Raw genomic sequence first — 20903 nt, 5'->3', positions numbered from 1 at the left:
ACAAATGCTTTGATGTAATTTTTGTATTGCCATGGAGACTGTAATGATGTTTTATCCAGTCAGTGGAAATAATTGTTTGTTTGTATTACTACCCTATTACAATATCTTCTGGTTAGTAATGTATGTATATGTATGTTGCTGAAAGGTTTTCTCTGAAAGATCTGTAAAATAAATCCAACCATTGATTGGGTTACCAAAAGACGAGTTATTTATTTATAACATATTTTGCATTTGTGATTAGTGGCAATGATTTTTGGAAATGTGGATGAACAAAATGAACCTTCATGATTAAATGTGAAGTGTTATTGAATTAAATTTTTTAAGAACATAGATAACTTGATAACTTGTTTTATTAGAGGCAACAAAAAAAACAATAACATTTGATGTTATCAGATTTACTTCAGTGATGGTCAAACAATTTTTATTTATTGTCAAATCTGCTTAGTTACAACATCAAATATCTCTTCCTCAGAATAGTGATAATCATACTTTCTAGATCAATAGATTTTCAAACTAAGCCATAAACACATAATAAAATCATGTTCATTTGCATGTAGTCTTTGTCTCCACAAGTTCAATCAGCAAAAGACTCCGTAATCACACATCAAAGATTTCTGAGAGATACCATAATGCCATAAAATGATGTTTTGTTCCATCATAAAGCTGATGATCATAATGAATGATCTAGCAGTGACAACTGACCATTACCTGTCAGAAGTGAGTGGAAGTAAAACTGGCAGTGAGTTGACATTGGACAAGCACGTTATTATAAATTAAAAACAAGCTTTAAAGATAAATTAATAATATATTAGTAAAATAAATGCACAAAAATTATTATTTTCAGTTTTATGTTCATGTAATAAGTATTTTACAATAAAGAATCAATAAAATGGATGGAAAAAATAATAAATTTTTCTAACAATGTAAAAACATTACAAACATTACCAACTACAATGACAAAATAAACAACCAAAAACAACAACCAAAAATGTACCATACAAGACAACAAAATAAACAAAATACATGATGAATATTGAAAATTCAATAACTGTGGATTGTGTGTATTGACTGTTTGATTTCCGTATTTTACAACCTGGTGAAAGCAGCAGCGACACCCTCAGCAGGAAGAGGCTCCCGCTCATCACTTTCACCCTCACCTTTCTCGCTAAGTGTCAACACCACTGTCAACAGCGTGGCATCGGGATCCAACAGTTTCACCAAAGGCACATTGACGCCCCTCTCCTGAAAGATACGATTCTGCAGCGTCATGGCCTGCATGGAGTCGATGCCTAAAGATGACAGAGGCGACTCATCTTTCAGCTCACTCCTATCGACGCCGATGGTCTCGCAAAGCAGCGAGACGACGTAATCTCTGGGCGAGACCGATTCCGATTCCTTGGCCTGAGAGTCTTGCTCCTTGGACTTTTGGAACGCCTCGTCCACCAACGCGGACAGACGATTGGTCAGGGCCGTGTTTTGGGACAGGATGTTGTACCGGATGTTTCTGAAGTGAAACCTGCAGACGGCCTGTTGGGGTCGATTGAGCACGAGGCACTGCTCCAGGCTTTTATGAATCTCGGCCACGTCCAGCACCATCATGCCCTTCGCCTCCAGAAAGCGCTGGAAGTGTTCCTTGTTCAAGAGGAGGCCGAGGTTCAGAGCCCCCCAGTTGATGGACTGCCCCGGCAGCCCGAGCTTGCGGCGGTACTGACAGAACATGTCGAGGAACGCGTTGGCCGCCGCGTAGTTTGTCTGCGACGCGTTTCCCAGGAAAGCCGAGATGGAAGAGTAGCACACAAAGTAATCCAGCTGACAACGCTGGGTCGCGTGGTGCAAATTCAGCGCCCCGTTCACTTTGGGTTTTAGAACCTTCTCGTAGAGGGATCTGTCGAGGGTCTCGATCAGGCCGTCGTGCAGGACAACCGCGCTGTGAAACACCCCTCGGATCGGACAGCCGGGGAATTTCCGGCCAATGGCGCCAACAACGCTGCGCACGCTCTGGGACACGGACACGTCGCACTCCATGGCGGCGATGCAGTTTCCACACTGTGTTTCCACGTTGCGGATCTCCAGATGCACCTCTGGTGTTGGCTTGCTCCTGGAGAGTACGACGACGTACTCCCCCCCTCTTTGAGAGATGAACTTGACGGTCTCAAAGCCCAGACCAGAAAGCCCCCCGGCCACTATGTACACGGCTCCCTTTCGGAAAAGCTGTTTTTTCGTTGGTAAAAACGGAATGTGCGACATTTTGTGGTCAACGTCATTCTCCAGCGCCACAACGGCCAGCTTCTTCGAGTTGAAGTAGGACTTTGGCGTCTCTGAACTAAGACTCTCAATGCTTTCACTGTTCGCATTTTGAAATGTGAAGTTCTCGAGAGCAAATTTCCTGCTCAAGTTCAAGGATTTCAGCCAGCGATAGATGTGTGGCCTCCGTGCAATCAGGGATCCCTTTTTAAAAATGACTGTCGTTTTAATTATCTGCACATGAGCACTTTCCTTCGCACTTTGGAACACATCCGTCGCGAGCAAACACTGCATCTGAGACTCACAGATGAAGACAACGTCCGTGACGCCTGGGAAGTCACACATTTGCGAAATTAGAGACTCATCAAATGGAGGCAGGACGACAAACACGTCCGTTTGTCCTGCATCCACAAACGAGCCGCTCCGCTGCGCGCCGACGTTCACATTCCGGCCAGACTTGGAAAAAGTGAGTTCCAGGACTTTCATCAGAGCCGAATCTGGCTCTGATGATATGATTCCTAGATTGTGTTTGGCTCTGGGCAACGCTCTGTGCAGGATCTCCCATGCCAGCACAAAGTAGGAAACACAGGGTGTTCTTTGAAGGAATGGGAACCGCTTGGTGCTGTAGCACACATCCTGTGGGACTCTTAACTTGCTGGTTGCGACCATGGGGTAACAGGAAGCAACACGGTCTCCTACTTTGAATTTCCTGACATCTTTCCCCACAGCCGTAACGGTACCGCCGAAATCGAGAGCCAGCAGCTTGTGTTTCTGTGATGAGTGCTTGTTCCAGTACAGTGTCTGTCCGAATTTCAGATGTGAAGCGCTGACGGGGTAGTAGTCAGATGAGTGAACGCATATCTTGTTGGGCAGAATTTCCACTGACGTATCCGCGATCGGCTGGGCCTCCTCCTCCAGGAGAATGGCACTCAGCTGAGTCATTTGATGCGCTTCCGCTGTCTGAAGGACGCAGGGCTCAGGCGTGCTTGTGGCGAAATGGCCTTCCGAGCCGTCAACGATCTTAAGCGGAGTGCGGGCAATGGAAGGTTTCAGAATCCGCCCGTCCTTCACAACCAACTCTGGGTAGTCGCCGCAACGATGTGATCTTAGGACCTCGGCCAGAGCAGCAATGTCCTTCGCAGAAATAGTATGCAGATCAATCAGCTGAAACAAAAGATCTGGTATCTCTGCAGCAAACGATCTCGTCATGCCAGCGAGAGCAAAACCTGGACTTATGTGGTCTACTGTGATGTCAGAGGAGCAGTAGGTGACCGCTCGGATGGAGTTTGGGAAGCAAATTCGCTTCAGCTCAAGGACGATTTGGCGAAATGTCTCGCAGCAGCTCGCACAGATCTGCAGGACATCCTCAGCGGCCAGTGACGTGAGGTCTTCCTTTCCCCAAAGAAACAAAACCTCGTCAAAGTTCTTCTCAATAGCCGTTATTTTGAGATTCGCCAAAAGAGAAGGAAACCCATGGCTCAAGATATCTTTTGCATTCGTGAAGGAAACAAAGCTAGACCGTGAGTCCAAAAATGGCTGCAGGGCATTGGAGATCCCTATATGGTCACAGAAGACCAAGGCCCTGGGAGGAGCAGCAGATGTGAGGCCTTCAGGGATAACACTGAAGGAATTATGGTAAAAATACTCCTCGACCACATGAGAGCGACTGCCAAGGTACTTGATTATCACCTGCTTAGCCTCAACAAGCACTCTTCCTTCTTTATCCGCGAAGCAGCCGCAAACCTCAAAGTGGTCCACACCAACATCCATTGCTCTCAGGTAGACAATCATTTCCTCCTGCAAGGGCTCAAACACAGTCAAACTTCCTATTTTGGCCGGAAATCCCGGTCTGCCGGCAAAAATGTGCTCTACTGTAACTGGGAGAAGCTGCATGAGAAAATCCAGCACAACAGGGTGAATGCAGTAGTCATGGAGCTGAGGCTGCAGCTCGTCTGGAACTGTGACCTTGGCAAAAGCCTCCTTGAGATCTTCTCCATAGTGCACATCTCCCTTGTTCCTGAAGACGTCTCCATACTGGAAGCCTCCTTGAGAGAGATACCCGTAGAAGTCCTTCCAGCTCACTACAGACGTACATCTTTTGTAGATGGAGCTCAGTGAAATGCGCCGCTCCTCAATCGGCCTCTCTTTCTTCGAAACCACTGTTCCTGAGGCGTACACCCCAGACGGGGAGAGGACCTTGAACATGGTTTCCTTCTCCGTTCGTTCCAGTTGCACCCTCATTTTGGGCGAACTCTGGCTTAGAACAAATGGACTGTGGAAAGCGACGCCGACCTGCAGTGAGCTGAGCGGTACTCTTGGTTTAGCACTGGCCATGAATGCAGCTAACCCCAGCTCGGCGTAGAAGGCGCCGGGGACGATGGGTACGCCGTTGTGCTTGTGCTCTTTCAGATAGAAAGACGAGTCGGACAGCAGGTCGCAGCCGAAGACGTTGCTTTCACTTCCCGTCCGACAGAGCACAGGATGATCGCTCGCTGTGTTTTTTTGCGCCGCTCCAATGATGACATCTCTGTCGGAGCGATCAAACTGGTACTTGGGGATCGGCAGAGTCGCCGTCTCATGTCCTTTGTAGAAGGTATTCCAATTTACATGCACACCCAGTTCAAACAGCTTCGGCACGACGGCCTTCATGGTTTCGTGATCTTTCTGTGGCTGCACCGAGGCGAGGACGTCTGTGTCATTACCCAGAGTCTCCATGATGTTTCTCTGCAGCGCCCTGCGCGGCCCTATCTCCACAAACACCGTGCTCTTCTTGTCTCTGGTTGCCGACTTCACCGCTTGCTCGAAAGCTACTGGCTCACGGACGTTTCTAGCCCAGTATCCCCCCGTGCAGAAATCTCCCTGCTGGGCTTCCTTTCCCGTCACTGTTGAAAACAACTCTGTGTGGAGATCATTCGCCTGCAGGGAGCCAATTGTCTCCTCAATCTCTGGCAGAATGGGGTCCATCATGTGGCTGTGGTAAGCGCAAGGCACGTCCAGTAAACGGAGGAACAGATTTTGACCGTTGGCCGAGGTGCTCAGCTCCTCGTAGATGTCCTCAATGGCGTCCGCGTCCCCCGCGAGGGTGCAGGACTGTGAGCTGTTGAACGCAGCGACGCAAATCCTACCAGAGTAACCAGGGAGAAGGGCGGTTACCTCTGACACGGCCATGTTGCTGATCACAAGCATCTTCCCCCCAGTGACCTTTCTCTGCAGGGTGCTGCGGAAATAGATGACTTTCACTGCATCGTCTAGAGACAGGAGGCCGGAACAGTGAGCGGCTGCCACCTCGCCGACAGAGTGTCCTAGCATGGCGTGGGGCTCGACCCCCCAGTGTCGGAGCAGGCTGCTAACGCCCACCTGCGCGGCAAAGAGGAGTGGTTGCACAACGTGCGGAGCGTTGAAGTCACCGCCCTCCAGCTCGCTCTCAAATGTGTCCAAGATGTCCACCGTGCTCAGCCTTAGGAAAAGCTCTGCAACCTCTCTGACCTTACCTCTGAAAACGGGCTCGTGTTTCAGGAGTTGTTTGCACATTCCGCGGTAGGTGACGCCGTTCCCGCAAAAGACGAACACCAACCTTGGGTCCGAGTAGGACGGGCGAACATTCTTCCCCGCGAGGTCACCTAGCTTCTCCTTGATGTCGACTACAGATGAAACAACAAAAGCCTTTCTGTATTTATGCTTTAGATGGCTTCTTCTACACGCCGATGTGTACAACAGAGAATCTAGATCAACTTGGCCATTTGTTTCCAGCTGTTTAACGGTGTCCTCCATCATCAGAGTCAGAGATTTGGGTGAATGTGCCGACATAACGAAATATCTCTCTCGTTTCCTTCCATTCTTTTGCTCAACGCGGGGCCGTTTGTACTGTTTGACAATGGCGTGTGCGTTTGTACCCCCAAACCCAAAGTTGTTAACTCCTGCAATTCTTTCACCCGAAGCTTCCCACTTCTCTGCTTCCATCGGAACTTTGATGTTCAGGCCTTGGGCGTCGACACTAGCGGACTCCTCAGAGTAGAACACTGAGGGGACGATGGTCTCGTGCTTCATCATCAGCAGAACCTTGATGAGCCCGGCCACTCCGGCGGCCGACTCCGTGTGTCCGATGTTGCCCTTCACGGAGCCGATCCGCAGGGTCTCCGCACCAGGGGGTCTGGCTTTAGCGATGGCGTTTGAAATGCTTCCCGCCTCCGTTGGATCTCCGACTGGAGTGCCGGTGCCATGCGCCTCTATGTACCGGACGTTTGCCACGTCCGACTCCGAGTAGACCCGACGCAGGAGTTCCTCTTGCTGGGTCGCGGAGGGTTTGGTGATCGGAGTGACCGAGTGCCCGTCTTGGTTGACCGCTGTTTTGCTGATGATACCCCAGATGTTGTCACGGTCGCGTACGGCCTGCGAAGCCAGAACAAGACTGAAATGAAACAACAGCGAGAATGTCTTCAACGGCGTAAAGTGTCGTCACCAAAATTCTGACCTTTTTCAGCGGCTTGAGGAGGACGACCCCGCAGCCCTCTCCTCTCCCGTAGCCATCCGCTCCGCTGGAGAAAGGTTTGCTGGTCCCGTCGGGGGAGATCATCTTGGCCTTGCTCAGAGCTACGAACACCCTCGGCTCTACGATGCAGTTGACTCCACCGCAAACCGCCATGTCACAATCATCTGATGAGATGAAAACAGGACTTCATGGTCTCCCATTTAGGAAAACACCCAAATGCACTTGCTCACACCGCACCCACCTTGCTTGATGGACTGACAGGCGAGGTGGAGCGCCACCAGGGACGACGAGCAGGCGCAGTCGATGGACAGCGACGGTCCGGTGAAGTTGAAGACGTAGGAGACCCTGTTTGCGGCGATGCTCATGGCGAGCCCCGTGCCCGTCCAGTGGTTGATGACGCTTGGGTGCACGTGTGCCGCGTTCGTCTCGTAATCTCTGTTCATCAGCCCTGCAATAGAATCAAGATAAACAATGGTAGGAATAGGGTGGACGCTGTAGATAAATCCGATGGAAATGCCGCAGTGAACTGGCAACAAGTACCAAAAAACACTCCTGTCCTGGTGCCGCTGGCCTCCTCCATCGGGATCCCAGCGTCCTCCAGCGCCCTGTAGACACACTGAAGCAGCTGTTTCTGTTGAGGGTCCATTTGTTCCACTTCGCTGTCACTGATGCCAAAGAACTTGTGGTCAAACTCATTGAACCTGAGAACATTCAAACAAAACATAGATTGTATTGTTTGAATAGATAGTAGAATAGATAATAAACTAAACACAGTGTGACAGGGATTTTACTGCTTTAAGGTGATGACTCAGTTTAAGTTAGTTTACAACACGATCTTCATTTTTATTATCTGTAAGACAAGTTACAGTGTTGTTTCATACTTCCGTCCTAATTGTAATATATACTTATTTACTAGTTTTATAGCATTTATTGAAGAGAAGATAAGCTCTATAAGCACAGTAAGCCCCTGTCTTATTGTAAAAGTCTCAGATAGAGGCCTGTACTATATATGTACACAACTGAGTTCACCACCATCACCAAACCTTAGAAAGAATTAGGAGAATATCAACTATTCCATTTTTTAGTTTATCCTAAAAATGTTTAGATGTCTCAATGAAAGGAAAGTTTAAGTAAAGATACTACGGACACACCTGTCTTCATTCCTCCCAAGAACAGAGTTAATTGACAGATAAATATGCGTGATAACGTTTGAAGAGCGTACCCATCAATCAGAGCAGCCTTGGCTGTGCGGGATTTACCCGCTTTGTTGTCGTCGGGGTCGTACCAGCCGGTTAAGTCAAACCTCTCTTTGGGAATTGGCACAGAACAATTTCTTCCTTCCAGCAGAACTTTCCAGAAATTGTCAAGCCCTTCTCCTGGTTGAACAAAAAAAAGAAAGAAGCATACATTCCCCCAGTATCTATTTTTAAATTATTTCACTGGTTTTGGTGAAACTTGTAACTTGAAATGAAAAAGACAATTAATTTACACCTGTTCTTTGGTTCCGGGGATTCATTTGAACGCTGATGGTTTTTAAAAGAATGTTTGTGACGAGTGAAAACATTTTGATTTAATTTATTTTAATCTAATTAACAAGTTTGTCTTTTAGAGTTCGAGGAGTGTCTTTACATACGTTATGCGAGAGGAAAACATCTTCAAAATGGTAAATTTACTGATAAAATATTAGAAACAAAATACAGAAGAAGAGGAAAGGAGTGAAAACTAAGATCCCAAACTGGACTCTCTTACCTCCTGGAAAATTGCACCCGATGCCGACCACAGCAATGCTGTCGTCCGCTTCCTCCATTCTGACCCGACGTCACTGAGAAAGCAAATAAAAAAATCTTTGATGCGGTCAAACTTCTTTCTTCCTACCAGGCAACATCACATCCATAAATAAAAGGTGTTCAGCTTTCTTCAAATTCATCAATTATCCCGTTGTGTCATGCACTGGTGCATCCTTACATCCATTTAGTTTGCCTGTCCCCCGGCTACAGTATCACTGCCGCCTGATTCTTATAGCCAGCTTCTTTTCTTTATTAAACATTAATGCTTTATTGTATCGGTGACCATGGGGATGAAGGACTCCGGTGCACACATTTATGACCCTGCAAATGATTGAGCAGCATCAAATGAGAGAATCAATACGTTACCCGACGTCAGAGTGACTCCGGGTCCGGATTCAATGAGGTTTACAGCAGATATAACATAAGCAAAAAGCAAACAATCACTCAAGGTCATCTGCGCTTTAAATTCATGATGGTGATAATTCATCAGATTTTATGGTGGAAACATGATGTTTAAACAATGCGTTCATGTCGTGATTAGATACGTCAACGTTGAGAGATGCAATCTGATAAACTCTTTTAATGACGAGCCATCATCTTCAGATCTTTTACAACATTCAATCCTTCTTCTGCTGCACAATGCAGCTGTGTGTATTATTCATTACATTAATGACTTGTATGCAGGGTTGCTTAAGTGCACCTCATGCAGCTCATAATTAAGCATCAACAATGAAACTGACAAATGCCAATGAAAAGCACGGACTCTGCGTACGATGCAAAGTTGCAACAAGAGCTGAATGTTTTCACAGGTACAGTGTCTAGTTTGATTTCTAATGTCAAATCACAGATTTTCAGTGACCAGTTTTTTGGAGGGTCCTCTCAGCTGGAGCTACCTCTTTGACTTCACAGTCCCGTCATGTGTACACTCAGATGTTATCTGTTTTTTTATTGTCTTAGTATTATAAGTATATAAGTTATGAAGTGGAATTATCTTTATGCCTCTTTGTCAAAATAGTCCAAAGGTTAGATCAGGGCCAATGTATTTGGGGAAGGTTATTGAGTGCATGTATGTAATAACTTACATGAAGAATAAGGTGTTTTTAGCACAATTTCATGGAGGAAAAGCAAGGGCACAAGTAAGTGCTTTGCTTTAAGACATAAAATTAAGAAGACTCTCACGGTTTGGTGCAGTTCTTCACAACGGCCACTAGGCGGTGCTACAGAAATAAGTAAATAACCACTGGTTCCTGCACACAGAAAACTATTCCAAAAGACTTACTGCTTTAACTGAAAAAACAACATATGAATCGAAACTTTCTGAAATTCTTTGTCGTGTTGGTGATTTTTTGTGTTGTTGACACAAAAGAGTTTCTTTGCAAGTATGAACAAAAACAAAAGGATAGTTTAATAGTTGGTTTAATGCCAGAAAATATAGAAAAACATTAGCGACACATTACAAATCTTTATTTATTCCAAATATTCACTAAATCTAACTCAAAAATGTATACAAAAGTATTTCATTTAGTGATAAATTAGTGATTTAGCATCATAATCTTCATATAAATTATATCATTTACTTAGTATTTTTTTTATTAGCAATAGTTCCGTGAGTGTTATGCAATTAGTAAATGTAAGCGTGAAAATAAATGTAAATAAACAAATAAATGGATAAATACATATTTTCCTCATATAAAGATAATCTTTGGACAATGCAGTGCATTTGACGAATATCGGTGAATCATATTGCAAAGTAAAACATGTAAACGGGGGGGGGGGAAACTGCACTATGGATCCGCTCGGCTCTCATTCCCACGTTACCGACAGCATGCGGCAGCTCAGGTCCCACAGCTTCTGCGCCAGGACGTCGTCCTTCCCGGCGGCCGAGCAGCTGGCTGGAGCGCAGTCGCTGCAAGCAAAGGCGCGTCGGATCAGGGGGCCGCGGTTTTCTGATGACGAGTCGGCTCTTTTTGCACGCCGTGGTGCCGCTCTAATGCAACGCACGCCGACTCTTAGCGGTTCGGTTTATTCTCTTTTAATAGATTTCCACCCCATTTCGCACTGGGTGGTGAGTGTTTCAATTAATGCGAAAGGAGCCAAATACTGCCTCCAACTAAATAGCACACCTGAACAATATGAATGACTACACATGTAAAAGGTTTAATGACCCCTTCAACACATCACATGTTCACCTCCAATCGCCTCCCTCCAAGAAGGCGCAGGGGGTGATTTCCTTGTCACACAGAGCGTACCTGTAGTATCCGCCGCTCTCCTTCCCCAGCGACGGCTCCACGGCGCAGTAGATGCTGGTCCGCGCTCCCTGGGAGGAGCTTTTGGTGAAGGGACTGACGATCTTCATGGCGAACTGCTGAGGGCCGCTCAGGTGACGCCACAAATCCGTCTGGACGACCCCGGGGTGGAGGGAGTACGTCGTCACGCCCGAGCCTTGGAAAGAAAAAAGGTGGACAACCGGCCCTGGTTACCGTTGCCGTGGGCGACGGGAGAGAAGCAGGTTTTTACCTTCCAGCTTCTTGGCCAGCGAGCGGGTGAAGAGGACGTTGGCCAGCTTGCTCTGGGAGTAGGCGCTCTTCTTGTCGTAACTCTTCTCGCTGTTGATGTCCTCCAGGTTGATGGAGCCCCAGGAGTGAGCCATGGAGGACACCGTGACGATGCGCCCCGGCGCCGATCTTTTAATCAGGTCAATCAGCAGATGTGTCAGCAGGAAGTGACCTGGAGAAACAAGGAAAGAAAGCATTTGAGGTTGATGAACGTAAGAAATACCTTATTCATATCCAGAATCTACGCCATCTCAAGTGGATCTTCTAAAAAAAGAAAGTTTTATTTTCAAATAGATTTCAACCTCCATGTCAGTGGAAACCAGGTTTAACAATGAAGAAGTTATAAAAAAGGTTAGGATGTCATAAACCCTTTGTCCTACCAAGGGAATGTTGATCTTATCATATGTGAACGTCAATAAATGGAAAGTTTATGCTGGGTCGGCTATCTATGTTTATGCAGCCAATTCTGCATTATCTTAATTTATCTTCAATAGGTAAACCAGTCGTAAATACTTTATGAATTAGACTTGATAAACGCACTACGCTGGAGCCAACAGGCTACATTGTATTTTATTTTCCACTAGTCAAAAAAAGCCTTCGATGTCGTTATCAAATCATTTAAAACATTCCGGCTCCCTCGTATGGCTTAAAACGACTCCGGAGAGGAATCATTTTTTATCTGATCATTTATTTAGTGACCCTAATAGAGGTGATTGTGAGAAGTTTTAAAGTAATCTTTTTTTTCATAAAGAAAGGAAGTTAAATGGCTACATATGAGTCTTTAACTTTCCAAGGGGGGGGGATTCTCCAGAGTTTTATTTACCGAAGTGATTGACGCCGATCTGCATCTCAAAGCCGTCTTGGGTTTTCCCGTAAGGACAAACCATCACGCCGGCGTTGTTGATGAGGATGTTGAGCTTCGGCTCTCCTTTAAAAAAAAAAGGGACATTAAGGAGTTAAGTGTCTTCATTCTCTTTCATGTCCCCTTAGTGCATCTAAAACAAGGACACCAGGTTCACCTTGGTTGATGGCTTCGGCGAATTCTCTGATCGACTTGCTGTCCGCCAAGTCCAGTTTCATGCAAACAACATTTTGGCTGCCTGAGATTTCGATGACTTCCTTCGCGGCGGCCTCCCCTCGCTCCATGTCCCTGCACGCCATGATGACCTTTGCCCCTGATTGGGTAAACAAACAAAAAAGGGCATCAGAGATGTGTGCGTGAGCTGTAGATTTCTTCAATATGGGTGGAGAGCACCCCCTCGTGACGAAATGTCAACATCATGTGCATCACGTGTTTCACGGCAGGCAGAGCTGAAACCATGGCAACAGGAGGATGGGGAAATAATACCCTGACCGAAAAAACGAGGTTTAGCAAGTCAAATTTGTGATGTTGTGACGCAAGTGCATGGAAGAGTGAATAGGTAATCAGATTAATTATAATTTATGCCTAAAAAATGACATTTTAAACTTCACAAAAGGTTGACTTAAAAATGCAAAACATGCGGGTAGAACTAAGTGTACAATGTGTACTGTGAAATCTAATAAAACCAGTGCATTTTAAACATGTTACATCAATCAGTCCTGATGCCAGTAGGCGTGAGAAAGTAGATCCAGCAGAAAGTAGACCCATCAGGCAGCGGGCATCGAACCCACCTCTCTTCGCCAGGTCGATGGCGGTCTCTTTGCCGATGCCGGTGTTGGCCCCGGTGATGAGGACAGTTTTGTCCTCTAGTCTCTCAGCGGAGGACCAGGCGGCCCGGAAGACGTTTCTGAGAAAAGTTGCACAACAGTTGGTGACTCAACAAGCAGAAACTGGGTGTGATGTGTTAACGATGACAAAGCAAATGCAGCCAACGGCAAATCATTGTGACAATCTGCTCTTAACCGGCTAAAATAGAAATTGTACTATACACTATGTTTATATAACGTTAGCAGACAAAGAGTTAACGTTAATCCAACAAAGTGATTAACCTCTTTGGAGGACCTAACACTAAATATGTTCAGACAGCTGGAGTGTTTTAATGAATATATGAGGACTTCTCACCTTATGGCCTGCATCTTTGTTACAACAGTCACGCGGGCTCCTAACTCGAAAAAACCCTGAAACTAATCTTCAATCTCAGTCTCAACGGGGCAGGAATTCCACAAACTTCCTAAAAACGTTTGGTTGAAATATGACAATGCGGAACTGACATTGTTGTCGTGTTTGATCGACTGAGATTTCAACCAATCGGCTGCAACCCGTTTCGCTTTGGTCCACGGTGATTGGCTGGGCGTCGAGCACTACGCCCTCTGTGGTGTGTGCTCGATTATGAAGGCGGGCTGTGCCAGACGGGTGGGTTGAATAATTAATTAGTAAGTTTAATTGTTTCCATGTTTCCAAGTGTTAAATTTAATTAAGCTACTTTTAAACGCAAAAATATTATTAATATATCAATAATTATTATCATATCACTATAAATGAAGATAGAGTTATAATAATAATAATTATTATATTAGTAGTAATAGTATTTATAATATTGATAGAAATAATTATATGATCATTATTTTAATAATATTAGTATTATTAATAATAATAAAAGATGAGATGAGTTCCTTTAGTTGTCAGGCAGCGGTAAAATTCTTAACTTCTTAACACTTAATATCCAATTCAAGTCTCATCTGTAAAAGTCACTGACAAAAGAAAGAAACTCAGAGTTTTCCTCTCTGTGCTGCAGGTGGCAGCCAAAGACCGAGCGAGTCCGTTTCAGTGTGACACCGGCCTCCTGTTATGTCTCTAGACAGATTAACAGGTTGCTATTCCGTTAAACGTTGACTCGCACTCTGGTGGGGAGTTTTTTTTCTTTCTGTTTACAGCTAATTATTTGCCAGCAAAGTTAACTGAAAACCTCTCGAAAGGTTCATCCATTCGTTACAGACATTAGCGTTTACAGACATGAGAGTTCGCAGTGGGATGACGTGGGGGACAGAAGGTCAGTAGAGCAGGAAACACAGAGCCAGTCATCAGCTGATTGTGCACAAGCAAACATTTCCTTCCCTTTTCCCTCTGTGAGAGTCAGCAAAGGAGTTCATGTGTATGTGTTTGTGTGTGTGTGTGCATACAGTATATATATATATATATATATATATATATATATATATATAGAGAGAGAGAGAGAGAGAGAGAGAGAGAGAGAGAGAGTTGTATAGATAGGTGTGTGTTCCTGTAAATGTAAGACATACTCGTATTCAGACTGATTGTAAATCACCCAAAGAGTTTAAATCAAGTTTGTGTGCACTTATTCTGATTGTATTCTGTTTATTTAAGCAACAAGTGGTGCTCAGTACTACAGGAAGTGGTTGATTTATCATATACTGTATGACAACATGGCTTAAGTGAATCCTCTCATTATATAACAGGTGCTCTGTGGTTCCAACGGTAGCACAAAACAACAAAAAACCGAACTATGACTATTTGACTGTGTTATTGTTGGGGGAGCTAATGTTTCATCATTAACGGCAGAAAACAAACATCAGACATAACAGTAAACCTAAGTTATTCCTGCAAGCTTCCCAGAGGCCAAAGACAATGGAGAGGCAAGAGGATGCACTGAATAAACATGAGAACAATCCATCAGCTATAATGGGACAATTAACTTTACTTTGGCAGATGGGGAGAAAGAGGATGTGTGTTTTTTTTAATACATACACAGGGCAGAAGACACAAATAAACAAGTGAGATCAGAAGGAGAAGATCTCTCTCTTCACGGGAAGAAACCTGATGATTTCAACAAAACATGTAAAATACTCCAAATTGGTGGTTTATTGTGCCACTGTGGAAAGTATGGAAAGTGGTTAACACACAAATGGCTTCTTGAAGAAATCAACTCTGAATTGCTTTTATTCATATTAATTCCAGAGCAACAACTATTCGGATAACGAGGCCCTGATCTGACTTAACAGGACACTTGATTCAAATAGAACAACAGAAAAAAGGCTACGATAAGAAAACAATTAGGGAACACATGTTTTAATACATCTATATGGATACACAGCACCTCTCATAATGATACGTTTCAGCACAAAAAGATTGAACTTTTATACGTTTTACATTGTTCCCATAGAAAGGCACGTGTTTTAATGCGTCTGACCAATACAACAATATGTCTTGTCTTCGCAGCAAAGGTCACTCGGCCAAGTGGGCTTTAAATGTTCTGACTGAATCCATTGCTCAGGCTGAACGTTTGAAATATAGTGATTAAGAGAATAACTGTGTTTAAATAAAAACCTCCCTCCCTTGCCCTTCAAAAGAGGTCGGCAGCAAAGCTGTTTACGTTGCGTCTCCCCCGAGGTCACGACCCCGAGGCCCAGCAGTTTGCAAGTTCTCATCCACACAAACCTCCCAATCATCCGAATCCGAAGGGACTGGATCCTCCTGTCTCCTCTTCACTGTCCAGACAAACCCGGGTTCTGTTTAGTCTGGCTGAACCTGCTGCACCCACCCTCCACCTGCTCCACCCGCTCCACCCACCCCCCCCCACCCTTTTGAAGCTTCTGTATTCAGTTTCTCGCCTCCCTGAGCGCTTGCATAACGCCGCCATTCATCTGCTCGACAACGCTCCTCTTGGCCCGATCCGATCTCCGCCGCGTGACGGGCTGCTGATGCAGCGATAGCGATCCGTTTCTCCATGATTGCGGCGCCCGTTAGACGCCGAGGTTCTGCTACACGCCCGACGACAGAGGCCTTCATCTCACCACCGTTAGCCCCGCCACCACTTTCCTCTATAATTGGCCTCTATTTTTGTTTGTTTGTTTGTTTAGCCTGGATAAATCATCACGGAGATGCGAGCGCCAGGAGGTCATTTAGAGGTCGTCCTGTTTGATGCAGAGTTGATTTATGAGTTTCTCCGGCCTTCGTGCATCCAAACGTACATGAAAAAAGAAGGAAGTGGGGTTAATGTTACATAACAGCTTTGCGGGTCAAATCGGGTAATTTTTGTAGATAATGCACATAATGCAACTCAATATATCGCTGTAACAAATATGAGCACCAGCGACATATTGCAAATATAATATGTCTAAAACTTTAATAAAACAGTTGAAATACATCACATCAAATCCGAGTAGAGCACAAAAAAAGAAAGTACCAAAAATAGCTCCAAATATTGTGTTCACAGGCCCTTTGATGGTGGAATAAAGATGCACCAGAAGCATCAATCTGCTTTCATTTCCCCCTTTGATCTCCGCTCTCTGCTGGCGCTGGCAGCATGAATCATCACGCCTCGGCCTCTGTGGAACACAACTGGGCCACAGAGACCGGCATCAGTGTCACGACTGTGTTCACGACGACAGAAGCCACGCAGCAATCCACGTGCATCAAAGGGAGATGATTGGAGATTGACGCGAGGTGGCGGTGTGGTGAGTTTGGGGTTGTGTTGCCCTTTGAGCAGACGCTAATCAGGGCCCCCGCCACCAGCCCCCGGGAAACAGGCTGCTATTTATAGGCCGAGGACTCAATACTGTACAGCAGAGCTGTGCACGTGAGCTCCTTGGGGGGGGGCGGGAAGGGGGGGGTGGGGAAGGGAGGCCCGTTGAAATGCTGCTTTATCACATTTATTGCAGCATATTTCATTGGGGGAATAAAGAGGGGAGTATTTTATATTCAGTGGATAGCACTAAGAATAAGAATAATTCAATTCCGCTAACAGGGAATTAGGGCATTTAACACCTCAGCTGGTGACCGACCAAAGCTTCCGATGCCATCCCATAGTGTTCAGAAGGGCTAATGTTCGCCAGCCGATGACCTCATTTTATATTGTTGTGTCTTTATGAATGTGGACCTTTAAGTTAGCATCTGTGTAGACACAATAAAGATCAGAAATAATAAAAGCAAGAGATGAGGAAGAAGAAAATGATTGGAAATGTAACAGCCTCATTTGTATGGACATGTATGCTGATTAATGAAGGACTTAATTCGGGGGGTTTGACGTGCTAACTAGTTAGCGCCTATCCTTTTCTTAGCAGGGTACAGACAGAAATAGACGCGTTTCATTTACACATTTCTGTGATTCTCTGCGATCAAACATCCCGCAGCTTTGTTTGGTTGAATGAATTATTGTGGGATCTTTAATTGTTTTTTACGATGTTCCTACTGTGGAAAGATTATTTTTGTGACCCTTTCCCAAGCATGTGGTAAACTGAGCCCGGACTATCTTTACATGCCCTCTCCTCGACACTTTTATTCCCTCGTCGCTCCAGATCTCGCCTTCGCCAAATTCTCTCCGTGGGAGCCGCGCACCGATGCCATTCCCCTAATTTATTGTTTTACACGAGCAAATGCAGTACCTTAACCAGTGGGAACTAGCACTTCATCAATATTATTGACCCTTGCTGCAGTTTGAGTGTGACCCTTCGGAGCGGGATCCGGTGACAGCTTCCTCCTCCCGCAGACGCGCGCGGTATCAGGTGCGGCCCCTGAACCCGAGTGTGAACTTTAACCAGAGTGCGAGACGACCAGCGGAAATCCATCACGCTGACCCTCCGGCGGCGCGAGCAACTGGTCTCCGGCACGGAGCCATTGATTCAGTCGTTGTTGTCGCTGCGTGTGAGTGAATGCAAACAGCTGCACACTTCTTGGTGAATGACTTTGTGGAATCCTCTTTTCGTGGGTTGTTAAAAGCCATTCAAATTCTAACCAGGACATCTAACTACGCAAATTGGCGATCTGTTGGTCGGGGTGATTTTGCCTGGCGTGGAAGTACCGAGGTTTTTGGTCGGTGTGCGGATCGAATGAAGCCAACGTTCACCCTTGATCCATTTCATCCCAAACCACAGGCTGTCAATCCTCCATCGAAGCATTCTTTGAAGGTCATGACAACGACAGCATCCACACCACGAGCTGAAAGACGACGGAAGGCTGCGTTCAGCCGAGGGGATTCAAGGTCAGTGACTGAAAGCATGGATTCAAACATCGTGACAAAGCAACGTGGTACTGTCATTTTTCTTTTTTTTTCATTGGCTGGTTAATTTGACTTCCTGTAGTCCTGGGTCAGTCGCACATACACACACACACACACAAACAGAGATTCATGCAGCCCCCCCCCCCCCCCAAAAAAAAGCAACAACAGCGAGGCACATTTCGTGCTGACGGCAAAGATGTCGAGATGGATGAGCGGCATGAAAGAATATTTCACATGGCGCCTCCTCCCCCTCAGCCCATCAGGCTTCACCAAATACACACAGAGTCCAGATAGTTCATCTGGGGCCGCTGGATTGGGGACAGCGCTTTATGTAATCTGATTGAGGTTACGTTGAGGACACATATGAGGACAAAAGGCTGTCTGAGAGTGGGGTGAAAGGCCTTGAGAGGCCTTGGTTTTTCTTTTGGGTGTCCGTTGTGTGTGCTGGAGGTCAAAGGTCAGCGTGGAGGAAATACAGTGGTGTCTTTCCAACATCTGGTCCGAATGGGTCCTCGGACAGCTGGTCTTTAAAACCTTTCTTGGGGAGTTGATTTTTTTTTTTTTCAAATGAAGTTCCAACTAAACTCCACTGGGACAGATTTGTTTTTGTCTGTTTTCCTTTCAGCGATTACGTTATGTAAGACTTCACGTAATCCAAATTTGTCTATGAACTAGATTTCAACACGGATCAAGTGGATTAAAAAGTGCTCACAGGCTGAAAACAAAACCCCCCCACTGCAGCGGGCCGCCACGTCTCTGCACCATCCATCTGCCGTTTAAACAGCACGTCAGTCTGGCTAACGTCATGAACGTGCACCAACACCGTTTTTACTGGCGCTTCGCACGGACCAGAATGCAACTGCCATATTTCTCCTGCGCGAGCGAACTCTCGACCAGGCGTCATTTTAAACACCGCGGCGCCCTGTGCACACAAACGCCGCACATTTCGTACCTGACGTCTGTCCTCCGCGTCATCGACATCCCTCACGCAGCAGATGAAGAACGACTCAGGTCGTTACGCTCCTCGCTGTTTGCATTCAGAGCACGTCTCCCTCGTTGTGGTCCGTTACTAAGGCGAGGGGCTCTTTGCTATTCACCGGACACTCTCACTGAAATAAAAAAAAGAGCTGCAGAGAGGGGGGGTTTTGGGGGGGGGGGTGGGGGGGGGGGTGCTGGACTTTACAAAGATTGAGCATTTGGCAGAGAGAGGACGGCGCAGGGTTCACAATGAGGGAAAAGAAGAATCCCTGCAGCCGTTTGCTATTGATATTCCATCCGTGTCCGTGTGGAGAGAGAGAGACACAAAAGTTCTGTTTGTGGACCAACAGAAACAAGCCGGGCCCCAATGGATCCACGGGGCTCGTTTTCATAATTCCCTTTTCGAGTGATTTACCCGAATACAGTTATCACTTTAAAAGCTAATATTTTGAATGCACATAACAGCCTTGTAGCCCCAGCTTGAGCGATGTAAATAGCTTTGCTTAGTTCCTCCAAGTAAAGCTATTTGTGTTTTGGTTCATTTGACTTGACCCCAAGGAAAAGAAAATTTGTTAAAAAAAAAATATATATATATATATATATTTCATTGTTACTCATCTTCTAGGCTCTGTGGAACAAATAACCAATTAAATGCAGAAATAAGATGATGGTCAATAAAAAGAGACATTATCAAATCTGTACTTCACCCTTTGTCCCAACTGCTCTGTTAAAAGATGTGATATTTTTCATTGTCGATCTTATTTTTTAAAAAGGGGCGGATCCCACGCAGTCCTCTTGCTGTTCAAAACCGGTTTCCTACCTTACCCAGAATGCACCCAGGTAAGGAGCGGCCTGCAGATATCTGCTAAACTCCTGAACACACCTCCCAGATGTGTTCTACACCCGACTCACCGACACCCCTCGTGGGACATCGCCCTGTTTTCCAGTCTGATATTTTCATCCTTGCAGGAAGGATCGAGGCCGTGGGGGGAAACTCCCACGATGCCTCACGCCTGTTTGACCCGGCAGAGTCAGGGGTTAAAGGTGAAAAGTGAGATCTTATTAAACGCGGCGCCCTCGATGGTTTCAAGGGGTCAGTGAGCACGCAGGCTCACAGCGTTGCGTCCAGCCGCTCGGGGCTTTGGGCTAAAGCCGCTGTGAGCTGTATTAAGATAACGAGATCTACCTTCGAAGGACGGCCCGTCAAGAACGACCTTGACGCGTAAACGAGAGGGAGACGAACGCCAGCTCGCCGCCGTGTTACAACGGTCCTCATTGTTTCTTCAATAAATGAGCTGCGTTGAATCAGAACCTTAACTAAGCCTCAGGTGCCAAACACCCCTGAATTAACACAATTAAAGGTGGCTTAATTGTTAGTAAATGCAGAGCATTGTTCTTTCCCAATCATTCTTTTAGAGGAAGGAAATTGGCTGAAGCAATCCGTGTAAACCTGAAAACAGTCTTGTTGTGACTCAAAATATTAGCCTCTGAAACAACCCTCCCTTATTTACTGATATCCGTTTTGTTTACGGGGGCCGTGAGCCTCAAAGCCTGCCTGCAATTCACCTCATTTGAATTAAAAATGAAAAAGAAAATACAGTTTGACCATATGAAAGTGAGGCCGAACCTGGGACATAAGCGGTTTTAGGGTTTTCAATCCGAACACACATCACCACCAAAAAAAAGTGATAAGAACCAGATAAAAGGTGAAAAAGTCCGACTTCAATCACTGACTTTCCCCAACAAAAACCCAAATTTGGACCTCGATCCGTTCCTCGCAGCCGAACACTTCGGGTGCTGCAGATCTAAGTCACTCTTCACAGGCTTTCTTTCATTTTGTCCCAGCCTTGCGCATGCACCTGTGTCCGTGAACCCGCGAACTTTGATGACCGCTCCGTGCACTGTGTGATGT

The 20903-nt window shown here is 45.8% G+C and overlaps 2 protein-coding genes across 2 annotated transcripts; both read right to left on the bottom strand.

Annotated features, from left to right (window-relative positions):
* Nucleotides 1-169: 169 nt before the first annotated feature.
* Nucleotides 170-9808, bottom strand: LOC119198471 (phenolphthiocerol/phthiocerol polyketide synthase subunit C-like). Its single transcript, XM_062559255.1, has 6 exons — nucleotides 8483-9808; nucleotides 7956-8109; nucleotides 7274-7434; nucleotides 6975-7181; nucleotides 6716-6897; nucleotides 170-6633 (listed from the first exon to the last, which is right to left on the bottom strand). Exons 1-6 carry the CDS (start codon nucleotides 8538-8540, stop codon nucleotides 1087-1089), a joined length of 6309 nt encoding a protein of 2102 aa, XP_062415239.1. The 5' UTR covers nucleotides 8541-9808; the 3' UTR covers nucleotides 170-1086.
* A 112-nt stretch (nucleotides 9809-9920) lies between these two features.
* Nucleotides 9921-13272, bottom strand: rdh12l (retinol dehydrogenase 12, like). The gene is made up of 7 exons (XM_037455685.2): nucleotides 13120-13272; nucleotides 12729-12844; nucleotides 12095-12250; nucleotides 11899-12003; nucleotides 11038-11247; nucleotides 10770-10962; nucleotides 9921-10426 (listed from the first exon to the last, which is right to left on the bottom strand). The coding sequence occupies exons 1-7, from the start codon at nucleotides 13131-13133 to the stop codon at nucleotides 10324-10326; spliced, it is 897 nt and encodes a 298-aa protein (XP_037311582.2). The 5' UTR covers nucleotides 13134-13272; the 3' UTR covers nucleotides 9921-10323.
* Between the last annotated feature and the right edge of the window lie 7631 nt (nucleotides 13273-20903).

Source organism: Pungitius pungitius, chromosome 19 (assembly GCF_949316345.1).
Source record: "Pungitius pungitius chromosome 19, fPunPun2.1, whole genome shotgun sequence".
In the NCBI taxonomy this organism is placed as follows: Eukaryota; Metazoa; Chordata; class Actinopteri; order Perciformes; family Gasterosteidae; genus Pungitius; species Pungitius pungitius.
This window is presented reverse-complemented; position numbering and strand designations above follow the sequence as displayed.

Bases quoted from the DNA above. Each gene is read 5' to 3' on its own strand.
- LOC119198471 (XM_062559255.1), bottom strand. From the start codon at position 8,540: ATGGAGGAAGCGGACGACAGCATTGCTGTGGTCGGCATCGGGTGCAAT. The intron at 7,182-7,273 runs GTACTTGTTGCC...ATTCTATTGCAG, and splicing joins CAGGACAGGAGTGTTTTTTG to GGCTGATGAACAGAGATTAC. The intron at 6,634-6,715 runs GTCAGAATTTTG...CTGGCTTCGCAG, and splicing joins TCCTCAAGCCGCTGAAAAAG to GCCGTACGCGACCGTGACAA.
- rdh12l (XM_037455685.2), bottom strand. The intron at 12,251-12,728 runs GTGGGTTCGATG...TTACCCAATCAG, and splicing joins CATCGACCTGGCGAAGAGAG to GGGCAAAGGTCATCATGGCG. The intron at 11,248-11,898 runs GTAAATAAAACT...TTGTTTCTCCAG, and splicing joins GATCGGCGTCAATCACTTCG to GTCACTTCCTGCTGACACAT.